Source organism: Serinus canaria, chromosome 3 (genome assembly GCF_022539315.1).
Source record: "Serinus canaria isolate serCan28SL12 chromosome 3, serCan2020, whole genome shotgun sequence".
In the NCBI taxonomy this organism is placed as follows: Eukaryota; Metazoa; Chordata; class Aves; order Passeriformes; family Fringillidae; genus Serinus; species Serinus canaria.
In genome coordinates, this window is record NC_066316.1 from 9,337,484 (window position 1) to 9,359,748 (window position 22,265).

The 22,265-nt window shown below is 43.6% G+C and overlaps 1 protein-coding gene across 2 annotated transcripts in view; it reads right to left on the minus strand.

Moving 5' to 3' along the window:
* TTBK1 (tau tubulin kinase 1) overlaps window positions 1–22,265 on the minus strand; it is a 107,862-nt gene that overhangs the window by 15,059 nt on the left and 70,538 nt on the right. For both annotated transcript variants that reach the window (XM_018921014.3, XM_030235360.2), the window contains one exon: window positions 21,579–22,137. In XM_018921014.3, the coding sequence (XP_018776559.2) occupies window positions 21,579–22,137 (559 nt within the window). The remainder of the gene's footprint in view (window positions 1–21,578; window positions 22,138–22,265) is intronic.

Consider the following 22,265-nt stretch of genomic DNA (forward strand, 5'->3'; position numbering starts at 1 on the left):
TCCCAAGATTATCACCGTCCCTTTCTCTCTGGGCTTTAGAGAATTTCTTGACACCATTTCGCTGCTCTTGCTGGAAGCCATCCCTGTTTCTGGCGCTGGGGAGGACATTTTCCTTGGACCTTTTCACTGCTGCTGCCCAGCATGTCCTGGAAAGTCAGACTTCCTTCTCTCTCCACAAGTTCCAGCCACTGCCCCAGTTCCAGTCACCACTGCTGATGGAACTGTCACTGCCAGGAGAGCCCCTGGTGGGTGGTGTAGAGCAGACAACCCAGCAGCATTGACTTTTGGTTTTGGACAGTAAGAAATGGTACTTTCCTGTTTTTTGGTTTTGTCCCTGTTTCCTGTTGGTCACTTTTTAGGGGTAGAGGGGAACTCTGTAATTGCGAAGGCTCAGTTGCTGTGCTGTGTTTTTTCTTTTCTTTGTCCTCTCTCTTGGCCATGTGATCAGCAGAAGGGGCTTCTCTACCAGCTTGTCTTTACCAACAAGGTATTTGTGACGAGTGGACCTGCAGTGGGGTGGGCTCTGGAAGCTATTTTCACACCCCAGCTGATGGCATTCCAAGATCAAATGATGTTATATAACCTTACTGAAAACCAAAGCATTGACTAATGCAACTCCTGTGGCACTGGAGGGAGTAAAGGCACAATTGCAGGCAACATCAAAAATGGCTTTGCAAAACAGACTAAAATTAGACTTTTATTATGGCCTGAAAATGCAGTGTGTGCATGTGTTAGCCTGTCTGATGATACCTGCTCCGTTCACATATCAAATGTAACAAAGGATCTTTATGAACAACTAGATCATATGAAGCATCAGCAAGAGTAAATAGAGATCTTGGATGTAGTATGGAAAATGGACATTAAACAAGCTCCTGCATGGGTTGAATTTTTCACTTGCTGGTTGGCTACAGAACTTATCACAATCTTTGTTATTAGTTTTTATTGTAATTATCAGATTTTGTGGATTATTATGAATGATAAGCTGGGTAATGATCTGTCAGGTATGCTTAAGATCTGTATGGATAGAAATGAAAGATGTGGAAGAGGAGGAAAAGGAATCATCCTAGAGAGACACCCCAAAAATCAATTATATGAAGTTAAATGAACCTCATGATGTCCCCTGTGGGCAAGAGAAATGAATATGCAGGCTATGATGTCCCCCAGTATGCAAGGGTGTTATGGCTGTTGTTTGTGTGGCTGCAGCCACAGGGTGGATAATGTGATGAGTACTAAGTGCTGGTTTATGGTGGTGACAAACTGACCATGCCGGGCCCCTCACTGACCCTGCACATGGCTCAAGCCAAACCACTGGATGTTGTCTGGGGTGAAGTGGAGGCCTCACAGCCCAGTATTGTTTTTCAGTACCAGCCATCAGCCTCCCCCTTCACCCTCCACAACAAGCTGTGTTATAACTCTGGTCCATTAAGGAGCTTAGGATGTGTGCAAAGACTCCCTGGAGCACCACTGACTGCTGCCTCAGTGGGTGGACGAGGACTAAAGTGATTATTTCACCTTTTGTATCAACTTTAAATTCTGACCAAAAGTAATCAAGACCCTCATTAAGCCTTATTTGCATATTAACTTTCACGCACCTTAGAATGCAAATGAAGAGAAAAAGGGCATGCCTTTCATACATGATGACAGTCACCAAAATCCCACCTATGACATGTGATTGTTCCACCCCTCTGCAAAGCACCAAAAATTATTGTATGAAAGAAGGGGGGCATTGAGGCAAAGAAAAAGCACCATCCATGAGTCTGAATTGTGGAAGTTCTTACTTAATTTGCCAGATCTATAGTATTGATAAATTGCATTATTTGTGAATCTGTGATCTGTGAATTTGTGATCAAGTTCTTACTGAACACAATCAGACCCAGTGGCAAGACCACATTCTCTGTGAATTTGTGCCTGTGAAAGTTCTTCTTGAACTCAGCTGGACTCACAGTGCTGAACTGGGAATAATTAGAAATTAAGCCCAGCTACACCCAGGCCCCCTGGTCTCTGAGGACCTTCTGGACCTGAGAACAAGTGGGTTTATTCTCTGTCAAAATTTCTGTACCCTTAATGCAGCACATGGTACAGAGTGGGCTCAGTGTCCTCCAGAAAAACCTGCTCTCCTAAGCAGCTCTGCACTGATGTGGGCAGAGGAAATAGTTTCCCATATAAGCCTCATAATTTTTCCTTTTAATTTAAAATTTGGGATTTTTTTTCTCTCATCTCTTGTAAGCAAAAATCAGCCAGGTATAGGAAAAAAACCCCTCACAATATTTATCTCACATGAATTCAGGAAACAATGCACTTCTTCTACCAACTATTCTGTTTCAGACCATGCTCTAAACCGTAGCACCACTGGATCCTTCTGCAGAGCCTGACAGATGTACACATCTGCCACACACCAGCAGCCTCTCAGGGGCTGACTAAAACACACTTTGAAGCATGGAGAAGATAAGCTTTGGACCTTGCTAAAGGCAGGCTCAGAAGAATCCTGCCTGACCCTCCACGGAATTCCCAGGAGGACAAGGAACTCACACACTGTACAGCCCTCCAAATGTGAGACCACAGCCTTATCCAGGCTCTTTCTTCCAGACCATCACCTGCCTGTGCCTGCAGCTGGAGTCTTGTGATTCTTCTGCATGAGGGAGATTTCCACCACCCTTTCCTCAGGTACCAGAGCCTTCACATGCCTTGAATTGAAACCACATGGTGGCCTTCCCAAAGTACATAAACCACATCTCTAACAGTCACATAACTTTGTTTCCATTCCCAGATGTGTCTTAACTGTGAGTTTTTAGTGATCACGTGTGTAAGCAATAATGGAACTCTCACTGTTCTACCAGATCTCCTTCAACTGCCTGAGCAGTGCTCCTACCTACCCAAGGATGAGCAGGGGACACCTTCCCAGAGCAAATGAAGTAGGAAAACGAAGAAAGAAAGCAAATAAAAAACCCAGCCATCAACAAGATGCTGCCTTTGATTCTTTAATAAGGTTTTGGTAGTATACAAGCTTTTTTTTTGTTTGTTCACTTTTTCTTTTTTTTTTTTCCTTTTTTTTCCCGATTGTCTGGATTAACATACATGGATTTAAAAAAGGCACAAAATCCATTGCACAGCTTCTGTTTCATTTGATTTTGATGACATTGCCTGTTCATTGTGGTTTCAAGTGTAGGATTTTACAGTACTCTGCAGCATTTACAGCATGATCTACATACAGGTAATCAATGCATGCTTTTATACAGGAGACAGAATCCAAATTCTCTCTCAGTATTTCTATATACACAATAATACAGTCTTTTTCTTCTGAAAAAAAAAGCTTTAAATTGGTCTTGCATGCTTGGTATACCAGAAGAATTAGTGCAAGCATATATTACAGTGTTATTGCAGTACAAAAAGGGGTTGACCTTAGGCTCTAAAGGGATTAGATAAGGAAGAATAAAAAGACTCGAGGAAAACAGGCTTTGGATCCCTTTAGTCAACTATGTCCTTCCAAATGGATCCCTACACAGTACTGCCTTTAAAGCTACAGCAGGCTGCGTCCCCTCCCTCTCCCTGCTGCCTTCCCCCTGAGACAAACTTCCACAGCTTCTGCAAACCTTCTGTCCCTAGCAGTCCATGAGGACTCCTGGCAGCTTGAGGAATCCCTTCTGCTGGACCTCTTAATCCTGGAGACCTGCTTGAAGGGGACTGCACTGAGATCCACTGCTTCAAGCAAACTCAAGTCCCAGCAGATGGAGTTTCTCAGGCAAACCAGGAAGCACAACAGGTTCCCTACAGCTTTTGTCTCCTCTCAGTAGCAACGACCACAGAAACCCACATTCACCTCCTACTCAAACAACAGTTGGTTAAACATGGTTTGGACTCTCCTGCTTAGCAGCAACAGAAGTCTAACAGGTGACACAAGGTAATGCAAAGGAAGGATATGCTGGTCCCTGAGATTTTTTTATGGGAGCTGAAAGGTCTGAGAAGCAGAAATCAAGTTCTCAACACAGCGTTAATTGTTCCACTTGGAATGGGAAGAGGCCTTAGTCCTGAGAGATGCAGATGGCACACAGACAGCAAGAGCTGTAGTCCAGTCTTCCCTGTAACAGCTTTTATTTGGATACTATCAGGACCTTAGCATATCCTGGAAGTGACATTATCCTCTGCCAACATAGACAAAGCTTGAGTGGGACTGGGAGATCTGGCAGGATTGACAACAGTGTGTGGAAAAAACCTAGAATCTGAGTTTCTGAAGCAGCTCTTTCTTCAACCAGCATCAAATGAGGTAAAAGTAGCAGGGGTCTTAGAGCTGCTATGCTTACTTGTAGGATCTCCATGTTCCAAGAATCAGCACCATAAATGTTAGAGATGTTCTTCTATCCAGCATCTTACCATCAATACTCCACAGCCTTTTTCTTCTTTCTTTTTACCAAGGTGAATAGGACAATCCAGTCCTGTGCTGGACAAGTGCTCTGCTCCTCCCTGTTTGTGCTTTCTCGTGTTAGGTTTGTGCCAGTTTTCCTAGCGTCTTGGATGGAAGCAGAAGCTCTGTAAAGGTGGGATGCCTGCTACTCAGCTTCCCAACTCTGTACCCACCAGTGTCTCCAGTGAGAGCTGATGCAGAGCTCCCTGTGTGAGCAGACATGGGGAGCACTTCATTTGTGTCACTCACTGGCGACTTGGGAAATACTGAGCAAAGTGGAAGGAAATGATAATCCAAAAAATTCCTCTAGTCCCTAACTGTAAAGGCAACTTAATAGCAGCAAGAAAGAAGAAGAAGAATATTCTGAAAGCTAAACATCTTCCTATGTCATAAAAATAACCAGAAGTCAGCTGTGCTGAATAAGAACCTGATCTGGTAGGGGTTTTCTAGGAAGGACCAAGCTGAAGGGGCAAGAGTCCCATTGAAATCCTCCTTATCTGACTTGTTCAGAGGAAATTTGCCATTACTGTGTTTCATGTTGCCAGATAATTAATTGCACTCATAATTAACTGAGAAACTTGTTGTAGGAGGAAACCCTGGGGATTTTTAGGAGGCAAGTGCACTAGATGAGGTAACTCATTGAACCACTTTGCATATGAAAAAATAAAACCTCCAAACATAAAGCAATTTTCTTTTTGAACACTAGAAGACATGCAAGTGAATGTAAAATGAGGATTGCTTCCAATCCCCAGGTTACATGGATAGCAGCTTGTTCAAAATGTACATTCATCGTAACATCATTTTTTTTTTCAACGGCAGGTGTGATATAAAGAAGTTGCAATACAGCAAATAACACTTAGAAACATTTCCCAGAAATTAATCTTTGCGCTGTCCCCTGGAACTGCCAATGCAAGTTTGTGTTATAGTGACCCAAACACAAAACACGTGGCATAGAAACGCAACAAAAAGCAAAGTAGTGCCACAATGATCAGCCTTTATGTGTTTTATTTAATGTTTTAATATTACCCAAAATAGGTGTTTGCATACTATAAATTATGTCCCAAGTGCCAGCACTGTTCCCATCACCAGAATACTCTGCCACTGGCTGACAGCAAAAGGAGAGATGTGTATTTATGCACAACATGCTGAATGAAGACACCTGGGCTGGGCCAGGTTGCTGAAATCAGACCTGCAGCATGCAGAGGAGGCCGGGTGTACCGCCTGAACCAGATGCCATAAAGGTACTTTCTGTAAGTGGCTGAGGTTTGTTCTTTGCAACATCCTTTTCAGCTTTTGGGGGGTGTGCAAAGTGGCCCACTGCTGGCACAGAAGCTCTTCTGTAAGGCAGGACCACGTGTGACTGTCTGCACGCCACGTGTGGGTCACGCTCACACACAAACACACAGAAATGGGAGCTCCAGCATAAAGCATCCCAACACCATCCTGGGGACAACAGTGACATTAGGAAGCACATCTGGCTTACTTTGGTCAGCCTTTTCAGAAATTATTTTTCTCTTCCAGTCACTCTGGGGAGAGCTTCTCTCAATAGGGAAGAAGGTCAAGAAATAGGTACTCCATGTTCTCCAGCTGAGAAATAGCTGAGGCAATTTTTTCACAATAAATACTAACAGGTTTGGGGTTTGCAAATTATCCATGATTTTAAAGGCTTCAGACCTTGTCTGCTAGGAAATGCAATTTTGTTTTTTTCAACTAGCCTCTTGCAGCCCATCTGTTACTGTCAAGCAGAGCTAGACAAATATACAATAGCTATCTCCGAATTGTTCTTTCTCATTTTTACCAAAGGGAAACAAGAAAAGCAAAAATAAAAAATAAAAGCTTCTCTTTTGAATAGATTGGGATAAAAGAGCCCTTTCTTATGCAATGTGAAAGTAGCAAAATGGTCTCAGCTTCAGGTAAAGTTCTGAGAGTGTCATGAATAAATCTCGAATGACAATCATTAATAAAATGTGTCATTCATATAACCCAGCAGTTGACAATACAAACAAATTGAGTCATTGACGCAGAACTGCGTCAGTTACTATGTGGCTGTAATACAAATGTAACTGGACACCACAGAGACTCCATGTAGCCTAAGCAAGAGATGCCAGACCCACTGGACAAACATGGTTGGTATCTGTCACCAATACCCCCAGATAAGCAGTAGAAAATCTTCTCTTTTCAAGAATAATCTTGTGCTGCTGTCAAGCTCCAAAAAGTTCCATGTATACATATCATGGAAGATTGATGGTGGTGTGAGAGGGAAGGACACTAGAAAACAGGAAAAGGACTGAACACATCTTTCCATGCTTTCTGACCTTCAGTCTCACAGTGCATCCTATTGTTGAGCTATTTTACAAGAGAGGAGTGAACTAGCAATGGTTGTATTTTCTTGCCTTAATTTATTTACAAAGGATCACAGCACCAGATTCAAATAGTGCATTTTTTCCACGAGAGAGCAAGGGAAGCTCCTGGTGATTTGCAGTCAAAGAAATGCCTCAGTGATATTTATTGTATTTGGTATATAGGTCCCACCCACTGTCCTGACAATTTACGGATTATGAAAAAATATTTAGCCTCCTGAAATTCCCTTTGTGTAACCAAACATCTGGCTTCTTCCTGGCATGTTCTGAAAAGGCTTTTTTTGTTGCTGACTCCCCCATGTAAAACAGCAGGGAAGTGACTCATGGGAAAAATAAAGCACTTGGGGATCCTTAGAGTTTAAGAGCCCATAGGAAGGTATGAATACCACAAGTGTTGTTTCAGAATAAACTTGGGAAAGGCTAAACTGAGGTGTTTGCTCTGGTTTCCCAGACTGCAGAAGGGTCTTTCTGACTGCAGAAGGCTTCCACTACAAAACAAATCACCAAGACTCTCAAAAGAGGCTGCACACATTGGGGCAAAGTAGTCAGTGGCAAAGATGGTACCAAAGCCTGGCAATGCTACTGAAACAAAAGAGAAATGAGGTAGATAACCACTCCAAAGTGAAATCTTTGGAAGAAATGTTTGAAGCACAGAGCAGAGAAGTGCCCCAAATGACACTTGTTTTGTTTCTAATCTCAAGTGCTCACAGCTTAGGTGAGTTAAAAGAACTGTGTGTTCATGGCTTTAGAGCCACATTTGGAAAAGAAACAGCCTAGCTACTGAAGAGCCACTCAACCTCTGTGCCCGTGAATGGGCTGGGGAAGGTGCTCAAAACACCTTTGCTTATTATGGCTGATCAGTTCAAGCAACTGGCCTCTTTCCAGAGGTCCTGTATGTAAAAAATATAACAAAAAGGAAAAAAAATTGTTGACTGGTTCTCAAAGGCATGCTGCCTTCTTGTGTAACACCTGGGTTTGGTGTTACACATCTGGGGAGAGCTGGGTGTAAAATGGATTGGCAGAAGAAACAAAGAGCTTGTTTAAAACAACAAGATACTTTGGTGGCCTAATGGCAGTGGCACAGGCTTGATAAGGGAAGAACAGTCAGTGTATGTGTCAAAGTAAAGAACACCAATCCCCAAGAAAGAATCCACCAGTCTATGATATCTCCAGTTCAAGACAGGAGCAGGAGGAAACACTGGTGTGTTAAAATTTATATTTAATGAAGAGTGTCAGCTCTGTTGTACTTATAATTGCCCTCTCCTGGCTGCTTGAAATACCCTATTTGATTTGAAACCTCCTCACTCTCCCAGCTCATAGGTTGGAGAATGGGGACAGTCAAATTGCCAGCCCAGAAAAATGTCCATTTGGAAGAACTTGAAGAGTTTGCAACTGGAGTTGCAACATTTTCTCACTCACAGAGGCCAGGCACTGATTTAAGTGGAACTTGGAGACATGCTCACAACACCAGAAGTGGTGTTCAGCCAGCTATTTACATGGTTTGCAAATGCAGATGGTACCTGTATCTTAAGGGAAAGGCCATTGCCAGCTAAATTTCTGGCAATTGTCCAAAAGCCTAAATTTAGCTGCTGAGGCAGACAATAACTAGGGAAGCCTTCAAAATCCTAAGGACTCCAGGACTTGAAACTCATGCTACTGCCCTGAAAATGGAAAGTACCCTCCATACTCATTTTTGAAATCAAGCTGCCTTTAAACAGTTTGATTTTCACATAGATTCCATGCAGAGCTGAGACTGCTCCAGTTGCCAAAACATGCCATTTCTTTTGCAATTTCCTCCAAGGAAGTCAGAGGGAGGGAAGGCCTCTTGGCTGCTCAAAGTGCTCTAGGGATTGTATGAGGCACCATGAGCTATGCAATGCATAAGAAACCGGTGCAGGAGACATGCTCTGCAGGTTTTTGGGAATGGCAAAGGCAGAAGGGAGTGCAGGCATCCAGGGATGCAATAAGGATGCAGGGGATGAGGTTCCATGAATGGAATGGAGGTAAACCAGGGGTTTACCAATGTGTGGAGTGGGACACACACAAGAGACCAAGGCAGAGCAAAAAGACTTTGTTGTATGGGGAAGAGATGGGAGAGGCAAACTGGAAAAAAGAGGCAACCAGATCTAAGAGAGCTTCTCAGTAGGGAAGGTGAGGGGGTTCTGCATGTGAGGTCTACCAGCAGTGTGGGGCTATAGCCAACTGCTGCTGTTCTTGCATCCAGATTCAGATTTGAACAGAAGCTGGGTGGCAGCTGCTGAGCAATATCTCTGCTTGCAGAGCAATGACAAGATCCTAGAGGAGAACATCAGCTGCCTTATCTCAATCCAGCCTGGAGGCCACTGTCCAAGGACAGCTTCTCCATCCTGGGTGAGGGAGTGTCAGCTGCCATTCAGCCCAACAAACACAACTTCTGAACAAGCTTGTCCCTTTCAGAGCAGCAGTCCTGCAGCAGCCTTGACCAGCACAATGCCCAGGTTCAGACACACAACAAAGAGAAGGAGTGGTAGGACAGGAGGGACTTCTTCATGAAGAGGTAGTGTAAGGATGGGGTTATATCACCCATATGGCTGTTTTACAGGGCATTTCTATCTTACTTTCTGTCATCACTGCAACAAAAGAGACTTTAAATAGTGAAAGAGGCGATGCACTGTAACTTTTTCACATGCCTGCCCCCCAACAATAGTAAAAAATAATGGGAATGGTAGACAAGGTCAGGCTCACACCATGGACTTCATCATCATGGGGGTACCAAGAGGATATTCCTAATGAAAACTGGCACCCGCAGAACTGCACCTGTGTCAGTGCAACTTATTTTCAGTCAACCCCCTCCCACCAGAACAGTCTCCCCTGAAAGTGAATGCGTGCTGGCACAACCACATTTACCCAGTGCTAGCTTAACCCAAGCATTTACAGTAACATTTTCACAGAAATCATACCTCATTAGCTCCTTCCTGAGGGAAGGAGGCTGAGGAGAGAGCAATAAATTGGCAACATCTCCCATTCTGCATAGAAAGAAAGTGAAAGGAGCCAAGAGGCCAAGATATAAAAAGATGGCTTTTATATGTATATACAAGTGATGAGCATTTGCTGAAGTAGAATCATGAGATCCCAGCAACAGCTTCCTGTCCTGATGCCAATGATCTCTGTGAGGGAGTGGCAAATGCTCATTTCCAATTTGGACTCTGAGGGAAACACATGCTATGTACAATGGGAAGTAAAAGAAGAGTATCTCCCTCAGGATGCAAATCCTGTTCTTGGACCCTTCTGATGAACCCAATTTGCCTAAGAGTCTGATGCTGAAAGGGAATTTTATTTCACTAGTGTTGATTCCCGCTGGCTTATTCCATCTGAAGAACTAAAAGAACCCTACCAAACATACAAGGACAAATAATTAGGGCAACTAACTTTTCAGCCCACTGCCCCATGATCAGTTTTCATGTCAACAGCCTTCCATCAGTTGGGTTTTTTGCCAACTGATTTTGGATATATTTACATTTATAATTGCAGTCATTATAAATTAAACACAATAAATAAATGCAATATAAATGTAATCTACATAAGCTTGGTTTTTTTTAGAATTGCACTGCAACTAGTTTCAATATTAATTTATTACATTTCCATATATATATAAAAAGACCTCTTTTCACATTTCTTTAATTTGCCAACTGTTCCTCAACAATATGTAGATTCCATAGTAATTAACACAGCATTAGATGAAGATGTTAAGAAACCTCTTTAAATTGACTGTTTTTAATACTTTTTGCATAATACTTTAACATCAGAATTCCAGCCATTAGCACCAATTAATTTGTTCAGAATTAAATTGTAAAAGACATATTGATCATGAAATAAGACTTCCCATAAAGCTCAGGTGACAGCAACATGTCCAGTTATTCTGGTATAGAGCCCAAATTTGATGGTTTAACAGGATTTGTTTAGAAACCAATTACAGAGACTGAACAGCAAAGAATTCAGTGTCTTTAAATAAAGTATTTCAGTGGTTTACCACACACCTATGTCTTTAAAATGAGCATCTTGCTTCTAGGTTTACCTTTGCTATTTTATCTTCCAGCACTTAGACTCATATCTTTGCCTGGCAGGTTAAAACCCCTCTTGCTCTACTCAGGCAGAGACACCTAACAGCAATCATGTCACTTTTTAGTTTTGCATTTAAGGACAGACTGCATTTCTTCCAGCTTATTCTGCAAGGCAGGTTTTACAGAAGCATTCTGGTATCACTTCTTTTTCTTTAGGTTTTGAAAATCTTTTACAAAAATTTCCATACAAGACTTGGATATGTCTGGTAGTGATCTCACCACCACAAAAGACCTGCCTCTGTTCATATCTTCTCTTTTCCTGCTAATACACTGAAGAAGAATTTATTTATTCTTTTTGTTATTTTTTTCCTGCAGCAGCAGCATAGTGAGAACTTAGATGCAGCTAATCACTTCACCTAACTGCCACCTCAATTTGGGAGACAGCATCTCCCAGGGCACAGTTTCTCTCATTCTGTACATGTGACTTACATCTTTCATACTCCAAACATGACCTTGTCCCTGTGTGGATGCAATCATCACTTTGAACACAAGCAATTTATCAAGCAGTTCAGATCTTTCTGCAGAGCTGATCTGTCAGTAGTGTTTTATCAAACCACCCACCTTCTGTCACTGCAAACCTTCTCCTCAGTGATTTCTTTGTTCTTCTTGACAGCCACTAAAGGCATGGAATAGTGCTGAGTTAAGGGTAGGAGGTCAGGAGTCCTAATGAGAAACAGCCCCTCTTGTAAGAGATAGCAACATATAAACATATTTTGTTTGCTTAGTTGGCTTTCAATTTATTAATAATTTTAACTGGAAGAAAGTCTTACTGAAGTCTGTATAAATCAATCACTTTATAAATCAGATTTTTGAACTTAGAAAAGCAGTATCAAGTTTATGTGAGTAGCATTATGATGAGCAGCATTAGACAGATTACTGACCTTTGAAATTTATGTATGGAGCTATTTATTTGCTAGTCATTGTTTTTGTCTGAACAAAAGGCTTAGAGTTTATAAATACCCAGTTATCCAGTTTGTTCCCTTTTCTGACTGGCGAAACTAAAAATTGTTGGATTTTTCTTTAAAAATAGAACAAGAGTAATTTTAATTCCTAAAATTGACTTTGAAAAGCGAACATCAGTGTTTTGGACGCTATGAACAAAAATTACTGAGAGTTCCTGATTTAAGTCTAGTGCTTTCACAAATTCTATTTTTTCTGGAATCTGTTCTTCCATCAAAGTCTCTAGAAGATGGAAAAAAAAATAATACCAGAGCAGAGTCTACTTAAGGAAATCATCCCTTCTCATGTCACTTTGAGAAGAGCAAATCCTTGCTCTTTCTGGTATCTGTCCTTGACAAGGGAACTGCCAAATAGGATTAATCCAACCCAAGTAATTTTGGCAATGCCAGTACCTTTTTAAAAAATAAAGCTCGTGAAAAAAATGCAGATAAAAATTTTGTCTGATCAGCAAACTGTCCTGTTCACACATGTTCTTGGGGCAAATCAAAAGAAATTGATGCTACTGATTCAAGAATGACAGTGGGAAGAGGCTGCTCATACCTGTGCTGAATCTTCTCAAGGAGAGAGTATTGCCCTCCCCCCACATCTCCATCCCTGCACCCCCAGGATGCTCTGTCAGCCTGTCAGACCATGTCCATGCAGGCACACTAGGCCAGGTTCTAGGAACTTCAGAAAGCACCACCCACCCTGTCTGGGGCTGCACTATCAGCTCTTGCTTATGGGAAGGTGAATCTAATATTAAGGGAGCTTCAGGTAGGGCAGATGTACCTACAGAAAGCACTGCTTAGGAGGAATTGTTCCTTCAAAGCCCACCTGAAACACCCTACCTATGCAGTGATACCTCCATGCCACAACTTCCTTCCAACACCCACACTTACTCCAACCCATTTTCACATCTGCCTGAGCTTTCTGCACGTTTTCTTGCCCGTATCCTATGCATGTATATTTTCTGCACAGTATTTTACTTTGGACTTGCACTTCCCTAAAGCCCTGAGCACCAGCTTCTTCCTTCACCTTAACATCCATACTGCCAGTGCTCCCACAAGATGAGACCAAAGGCTCATGGCAATAGAAGACAGTTACCACATTCACTTGACTACAGAAAGTCTTCATACAGTCTGGTGTTTTACACTGCAACTCTGCTGAGAAGGGCAATATATTTGTGCAAACACAGGAAATAAAGATACTTATGACAATTTAAATTAACTTTGATCTCCCTTTTCTTTTGAGATTCACAGTTTAAGCAAAGGGCTTCATGGGCTCTGTATACCAGGAGCTGAGGCCACTTTATTTCTCAAATGAGATCTGTTATCACAGGCATTTCCAAGCAAGGCCAAGAAGCAGGACTGCTCTGCCACTGAAAAGCTGCAGTTGCCTAAAATTTCTGGAATTTAAAACCAGCATAATTTGCAGCTGGATCAGTAAGAAAATCTTTGCTATCCAACTTGACAGTCAGTGCCTCTTGGGGGCAGGTAGGAAAATTTGGAGCAGCTTAGGAGTGGAGAGCAGACAAACAGTCCCACTGTCATGTAACAGAGGCACAGCCAGAGAGACAGAAACGTGTGGTCACTGTATGGAAACCAAACTGCAACAAAAGCAAGGGGATTTCCAAAGCCAAAGCAACAAAGAGATACATGATTGTAACTCCACAAGAGGGACAAACCTGAGGTCCTGCCTCAGGTGAGCTTTGAGTGGGAGTCTGCCTACATCTAGATGGAGTAAAACCGCCTACAGATTCGGCCCAGCGTAAGACACCAGCAGAGATGCTTGAGCCCGTTTGCTGAGGAAGGTAACGCTGGCTGGTACCTCCACAGTCTCTCCATCCCAGTCATGACTTGCCAGCGTTTGCCGCTCGACCGCACGCGTTCAGCGAGGCAGCCCTGCGCTTCCTACCCCGAGGCCCGAGCGGGTTTTTCAGAGGAGCCCTGGCACCCGCCTCCTTCACACACCGCACCTTCGCCATCTGCGTTCTCATCTTCGGCCTCGCCGCCGCCCCTCGCTCGGGCTGCTGGCAGGTTTAGAGAGGCAGATGCTTTCAGTCTCTGTGGGGTCTGGTTGCAGGGGCTTTGGAAGTTACAGTACCTTAGGCCAGTGTTGTCTGGGATTCAATATTGCATTTAAGTGGTGACACATTGTGGGTGGGCGGGATCTATTATTGCATTATGGAGGCCGCTGCTTCCCTGAACAGGCTATGTTTTGTGTGTGAAGCGGGCCCACACCTGCTGGAGCTGGGACCTGGAAATGCGGAGGACGGAAGGCATGAGTCTGTGGTTTCCTGCCGTGAGGGGCATGTGCCTGCGGTGGGGCATGCGCACGGGGCTGCTCTCCGCCGAACGGCTGCGCTGTATGAAAGTGCCACCAACGTGAGGGTAGTGTTCTGTCTCCAGGGTTGAGGAGGAGAAAACGGAGGACGCCAGTCTTCTCAGGGGGCTGTACCTCGGGAGGGAGTGCTGAGAAGGCCTGTCCTCCTCCAACTGAAAAAGACCAAGAAGAGTGGAGGAAAAGGTGTCAGGCAAAGACTTGACTCGCCCCTGGTTTGTGATGCGCATGCTGCGGACATCTTCGCTGGCGGATGAAAAATGCTTTTGCTCTACACAGGGCCTTACTTACTGCTCTCTATGGCTAAGCGTTCCCAGGGATGCTATGGGCACCACGGAAGCCTGCCACGCTCTCCCCAGCCACAGGTGGATCAGAGTGACACCAGCAGTGCCAGGCTCTGCTACTCTGTCCCCTCCTCTGGCTCTTCAGGCCACGTGCCTCACCTCTCTGTTCCACTGGCAGTGCTCATCTTGGCATGCCACTAAGCTATTCATACATCTTGCATATGGGTAAGAGTCAAACTCTGAACACATTTGGAAACCACATGGATGATAAAAGGTGAAACAGTGCTAAAATGATTATGTGTATTTGAAAGTGAGGGATTCTCAGGGGCTCTTTCAATGACTCTTATTAAATCTCACTCCAGGGATTTGAAAAAGCAAGTCTGGGGGCTGTTAGTAGACTTTTCTTTTCTCACACTTACATTGCTGGCCTCCAGATACATTTTTATATTGAGTACCTGCAGGGGGAGTGTTAATACTTCCAGTTTTGGTAAGCAGTGGGTAGACAGCAGCTGGACAGGCAGGCAGAGTATAATTCTCCTTTCAGTGAGAAATTCAAAACACAGGGCCATAGGAGGACATGAGGAGAAGATGCACTCTTAGGTTCCTTTTCTGCTTCTGTGATCCTGGGGATAGCCAGGAGAGGGAGGAAGTACACCCACTGAGGCCAGTTCGAGTCAGGATGAGATTGCAGTCCCTACCTTCCCTTTATGCTCTGAATGGAAGAGAGAGGCATTAAGGGAATGACTTCAGATCCTTCACCCTGAAAGTGCTAAGCCCTTCCTTCCCTTTCTACCTCTTTTATGAAACTAGCACTTTCACAAGGGTCAGCAGTCTCAATTCCAGAACCAGACCTTTTTTCCTGGAATCACTTTTTTCCCTTCAAGGGAAGGAAGGGAAAATGGAAATGCATTCCCTTCCTTGTGCTGCATTTATTTTCAGGAAGTCTCTGCAGGTGAAATGTGGAAAGGCAATACTGGATTTTCTTTAAGCCAAAACTGCTCTCCTTACCTTACTGGAGATGTTGCACTTGCACTAGAAAAAGAGCTCAATGTCATCCAGTGTCATCTCTTTCCTGTCACCTTCAATATCTCTGCAGTGCTTTGAGGCAGATATCTTATCTTCAGAAGTGCCTGAGAGCTACTCACTTCATGGTTGGCATTAAATTTATTCGCAGTCCTAAATGTACTGCATGTCACTGCATAGATCTGAGTCTCAGATAATAATAAGGTAATGCTGTCATACATAGTACTTGAGAGAGACACATAAAATCTAGACAGCAGCTCTAATTTCTCAGAAAGACAACCATCTTCTCTTTGCATAGATAGTGTAGAAATTCAGCCCTTGGTGTGCTATTTGCAAGTCACACAACTAAGCATTACTGGAATTTTTATTCCTAATTTTTGTTCCACGTTTGGGTTTAGCATATTGTATACCTTCCAAGGCAGGTATCATTTCAAAATGGTAAAGACTTCTCAGATCTCAAAGGAACCCTCCAGCTACCCAGAGAGACCTTCTCTACAGCACAGGAGCAAGGAACTTGCCCAGGCCATGAAGAAGCAATTACAACATCCCATCAGCAAGTGCATTTTGGTATTGCTGCCTCCTGGATGAAGCTGAGCTTACAGACATGCCACCTTGTCTCACTGATACTCTAATGCTTCAATTACTCAATCAATGCTCAGGGTGCTGCCCCCCTTTATCCCTTTGCAGCAATCAGGCTGGACCACCTTCCATCAGGCCTATTCTGCTCTGTTTGGACAGGGTCAGCAAGACACTTTGTATGGGAAGTCCAAGGAGAATGTGATGTCAATAGAAATCAATGTATTTTACAGATATAAAATGTAATTAGGAATGTCTACTGAGCTTAAGGTTTTGATTGCTGTTACCTGACAGATATATATATATATTTATATTTAAAGAACATATGTAAATTTTACTTCCACTACCACCCTTTTGCTGATCCTTTATTCCTAAGACATGGATGGACAGGAACCCTGAATCTAAAGAGTGTAAAAGGCCAACTCTACACTCATCCTTCTCCATCAGCTGACAAGCTTCTCTTCTCATGTGGAGGGAAAACAGAGGATCTGACTGTTGAAGAATCACATCATCTACAACAGGCATCAAACACAGACCAGTGGGAATTACACTGGGTGAGGGGCAATGAGTCCTCCCCTCTGCCAATGCCCATTTCTCACCACTGAGAAATGGTCCCTCAGGTGCCCTCAGAGCAGCCCACAGAGGATGCTGTAGAAGGCAAAGGAAACCAAGACACACAGCTCCTTTTCCCCTGCTGCCCTCACAGGCTTGAGACATGGACAATTTTAAGCAAGTCCACTTGTGGCACTCTCCTGGCTGTGTGAGAAAAGAGGCCAAAGATAGCATCAAGATGATTTTAAAGAATGATTTTAACTAACAGCTGAGTTGGTGAGGAAAAATATACTAGTGCCTCTTCACATTGGGACCTTTTCAGATGGACTCTAGGCCTGTAAGAATCAGCCTAAGCAAAATTATCTCTGAACCCTGTAGAATATATTCAAGGATAGATAAAGCAAAGTAAATATCATCTCCCACTTTAATTTTTCACTTCTCTTGTGGTTTTTGTAGATGTGACATCATTTGGACAGGCATGTCTTAGGCAGGTGAATCCCCAAACATTTTGTACAATGCCAACTGCACTAGCAGCAGGGGAGACTGAGAGTCAAGAAATGCCTATGAGCACAGACCTGAGCACAGTCAGAAACAGTTTCTAAAATTCACACATGTATGAACACTTGTCTTTTCACTGCAGAAGGCAGCAGTAAGTTGCCATCCCTGTCAAATATCAGTGAATTTATTCAGCATACTTAAGAACTTGACAGATTTTTAAATTATATTGTGAGGTATGGGTTTAAATTATTTCCAGCAGTAACAGCAACCCTGTGTCAGGATTAATAGGTAAACAGAAGTGTAGCTTCAATCTTTTCTTCCAGTCATTCTTTATCTATTTCTACAGCTTTATCTGCACACTAGTGCCTAAAAAAACCTCTGAGTCTTATTAGGTCATCCCTGAAATGCATACATTAAAGTAAACCCTTAGAGCTCTGTTAAACAGATGTACTGAGTGATGCACAGAGAGAAGGGCTTGAACAGGACACAGTTTCTGTTCTCCCTTTATACCAGGTCTTCCCATGAGATCTGAGCTCCACTGCAGCCATTTTCTTGTCATCTGAAACTGGGAGATTCCTAATATGTGAGAATATTTGGGTCAAAAACTCCCCCAGGCTATTCAGAGCTTCCTCTGTACTTGACTTTCCTCACAGCAGCATCTGATCATTCTGTGCTCCCTCCTACACCCACAGAGTTTTAATGAGGACAGCACCATCTCTCACATTTGAGCTACAGTATCTGTCTTCCAAACCACTGACATATTTGAAGAAACATCTGAGTTCTAAATGAGGATAACTCAGGGAACTAAAGGCTGGTCAGCCTGGAAAGGACATGGAGCAAATCCTCCTGGAAGAAGGCATTTCCAAACATATGAAGAAGGTGCAGTCAACACGGATATATGAAGGGGAAATCATGTCTGATGAGCCTGAGAGGTTTCTGTGCTGAGAGGACTGGGTGGGAGGTCATTGATCTTGACTTTAGTAAGGTTTCTGACACTGTCTCCCATAAAATCTTCATAGAGAAAACAATGAAATATGGGCTAGATAAGTAGATAGTGAATTAGACTGAAATCTGTGGGCTCCTGGTCATAAAATACTGTGCTTGGAGAAAAAGTGTCCAGTCATTAATGGTGTAGCCAGGGACTGATAATGCAGCCACTAGTGTTTAACAACTTAATCAGTGACCTGGATGATGGGACAGAGATGGACCTTCTGCAGATTCACAGATGACATAATACTGGGAGGAGTAGCTGACACACCATAAGGCTTTGCTCACATCCAGAGGTGCCTGGATAGGCTGGTGAAATGGGAAAAAGGAGTTTCACTAAGTTCAACAAAGGGAAGTGGGGAGGAACAGAACACACTGTGGGCCACCTGTTTTGGATGCACGTTGACAGAAAAGCACCTGGAGGTGCTGGTGGACTCTAAGCTGAACACAAGCCTTTGTGGCAAAAAGGGCCAACAACCCCTCAGGATGTGTCAGGAGTGCAGCTAGCAGGCTGAGGGAAATGGTCCTTGCCCTCTGCTCAGCACTGGTGAGTCACACCTGCAGTGCTGTGCTCCAGTTCTGAGCTGCCCAGCAGAAGAGACATGTGGACATGCTCGAGATAGCCCAGAGAAGGGTCACAAAAAATGATGAAGGGACTCGAAGACCTTTCATTTGAGGAGAGGCTGAGAGAGCTGGGAGTGTTTAGATCCTTAACAACATTTATAAATACCTGATGGGAAGATGGATCCAGACTCTTCTTAGTGATGTCCAGTGAAAGTAAAAGAAAAAAGGAACAGAAATTGAAATACAGGAAATTCCATTTAAACATTTTAAAAAGTTTTTTACCATAACAGTGATTGTACACTGGAACAGGTTGCCCAAAGAGGTTGTGAAGTCTCCATCCTCAGAGATACTTTGACTGGACACTGTCCTTAGCAACCTGCTCTAGATGATCCATCTTGGAGCAGAGGGTAGAACTAGATGATCCCTAGAGGTCCCTTCCAACCTCAAGCATGCTGTGATTCTATGACAATCCAGAAGTCACTGTCTTTCTGCCCGTTACAAGTGATGGCTCATAGACTGGAGCCAGAGAATGGAGAAACAGAAGGAAGCTTTAGAGCAGGGATTCCCCATTTGCTTTCAATGAGTATGCTACTGACACCAAGGGATGATCACCAGCTTTTGGGACACCAGAATGAGGTCACAAATGGGTACAACAAAGCCTATGACTTCAGTCATGGTAGTTCAGCATTTAGTGAAATGTTTACCTATCTTACAGGCTCAGTTCATATTTAAAGATAAGGAAGATGTACTCACCCACCCCCCCCACACACACATACACACACATAACTAAATCACAGTTTTAATCAAACCCAGAGAAGCACAAGCATGAGCTACAGGAAACATCTGTCATTGCTAATGAGGCCTTCAGTATTTTCACTAGTTAAGTCCTTGGTCAACTTCTTATTAGTGTCCCAGCCATCCATCCCTCCGTATTTGCTGCACCTAAGGAAAACAGGTTTTTACTTCCCTTTAGGCACCAAGTCCCTTTGAGAGTTAATTGCTGGTTTTGTGACAGCAAGTGGAAAAATACGAGTATCACTGCACAGCTGCAGTGGTAACTGAAGGATTCAGACATCAAAGGAAGGAGCACTAAATCCCAGTCAGCTAAAGAAGTCCAGTGTTGGTCTGTGTGTACAAAGCTAGGCCACAGAGTTAATAGAGGGTATTTCAGAACATAGGATCAAAAAAAAAAAAGCAGTTTGCTGGAGAACAAAGGCTGCCTAATATATTAGCAGTAATCACCCCCAATCCCATTATGTTATCTTTTTTGCCTGCTTTTTAAATATCACTGTGCAGTGATAAGAAGTCTTTGTGCTGCATCATATCCAACTCCCCCACTCATTCCACATAGGGGTGTATGTGCTGTGGCCAAGAAGGCCTCTCCAGGCTTCTTTAGCCACACTAAATATGTCAATGAAGTGTTTCTGCTGTTGTTTACAGCTGGTTCTTATGCTGTTGTTTACAGCTGGTTCTTATCAGCTGGCTCTTACCATGTTCATTGCATCTTGCAGATTCTGCACTGACCAACCCCCAAAGTGTACAGACCACAGCAAATTCAGACACAGACCCTTCCAACTCTGCCAATCTTGCATTATGCAATTTCTAGATATCTGGGGCATTCAACATATTGGCTTTCTATAGCAAACACCTCTGCCTAGGAACCCTTCAACTGGAATGCAGTCTCTAGGAGAAGCATGTGCTGCTTCTGTTCCATGCTCAGTAGGACAGCCCTTGTGCTTACTGACAGCATTTCTGGCCATCCTGTAAATGCTCATACACCTTAACAGGGAACACCTTTCCTGGTGATTTGCAAAGATTTGCTTTGATTCCTTTTACATAGATTCTTGTCTCATTCATGGTTTTCTTCTTCTATCTCTTGGGGATCCAGAGAAGAGAAGATTCTGGGCAAGACCTGAAGAGAAGGATGTTCTTTTAACATGCTTCAGTCCAGTGAACACTTCCTTGGAGAATAAGCTCAAGAGGGAAGCAGAAACGAAATTATCTTCTTCCAGACAGGAGCAGGCAGACTGCACTGTCACAGGAGGGTATCCCTGTGTACATGACTCAAAACTTGCCTGCTCTTTGCTTTGCTTATGGATCCCACGTGCACGAGAGATCTTCATCAACATATAAATACAAAAAGTTCTTAGGGGAACAATTTGATTGCCTCTTGCACTGAATGCTCTGGGACAGCCTTCTTCTTAAACAAGAAGATTGGGTATGACAGGAACTCTGTGCCTAGTGTATCATATTTTTCCAGCTAATCTAATAAATCACCTCCTACTAAAAACTGAACTACTTTTATAGCATCAGAAGACTACAGGAAAAAAGCAAAACTGAAAGGAAAAAAGCCCTCTACAACTATATGGAAAAAACACAATAGGTAAAGAACACTTCTGTGAGTAAATGCATGGTAACAGCAATGCCTCTCACTGAAGTAAGTTTGATGAGATGTATGTGCTGGCTACTCTGAGCTTTTTGTTAGGTATTTAGAAGCAAGATTAATTTTAGGGAGTTATTTTATGATTTGCTATGGGGCTGTGCAGTGCTGATGTGTGATTAGATTAGAGGTCATTCTCTTGCAATACACTCCTATTGTTGCTGAGAAACTATGTGGAGATTTGCTAGCAACACTAAGCAGTCCATAAAGCTAAGCAGTTACTAACAAAACTCTGTGGGAGAGCAAAAGAGGAGTGACTAGAGATACCCAAATCACAGCTGTGCTCTCCTCTTGCCCCTGTACCAAAATGGCTGAAAAATCTTCATAACAGTGTGTCCTCAGAAGGACATCACTGGCTTTTGGGAGCACTTCTAAGGTGTTCACAACATTTGCCAGCACTGTCAGAAGAGCTTTACAAGAGCATCCATGCTTGGAATCAAAGACTTCTCCAGCACAGTTGAGGTTTCCTAAGATGATGCTATGATAGGCAACAAAGTACAGACCCAGGGATCTTACCTGTCTCTGAGGACCAGTAGGTTCAGATTCTCGTCTCCTTTGTCGGAGGGCTGGTGCTGAATGTAAGGGGGAGTGGGCTGGACTTCCTGTCTGCTGTTCATGTCTACTGTCAGACACTGTTTGAGAAGGTCCTTCATGTCTATGGGAACTGTCCTCCTCAGTCACAGGCAGCATACCCCGACTTCGCCCATCATGAGTCTTCGGCCTCACTGCAGCATCTGCCCCCAGGCGCCTTCTCTCTTCCCCATCTTCAATAGGCCTCAGCTCCTCGGGCTCCTCATCCGTGGTTCCAGAGGTGCTTGGCTCAGCACCGGGGTGGAAGTCCTTCAGCTCTGTCTCCTTATCAATGATAACCCACTCCTTGCTGTCAAAGTCCTCCTCCTCTGCCAGCGGCACCGAGCGGAAGGCGTTGCTGAGGGCTTCGTGTTCCACGGAGGCGGACACGTCCATCCTGCCGCTGGCCTGCCGGTCAGCCTGGCCCGTATCGATGGACAGCATCTGGGCTGGCTGCGAGGAGCACACGAGCCGGGATGGAGAGCCAGGGATGTCCATCCGAGACCTAGGGACACAACAAGAAGCCATTCAAAACACATCGGGTTTGTGGGTAACGACAGGGACCATAAGAGAAAGCCTGCATAGGCCCTCCTCACTCAGTTCTTGGTACACTTCAGAAATACAGGCTTAAAC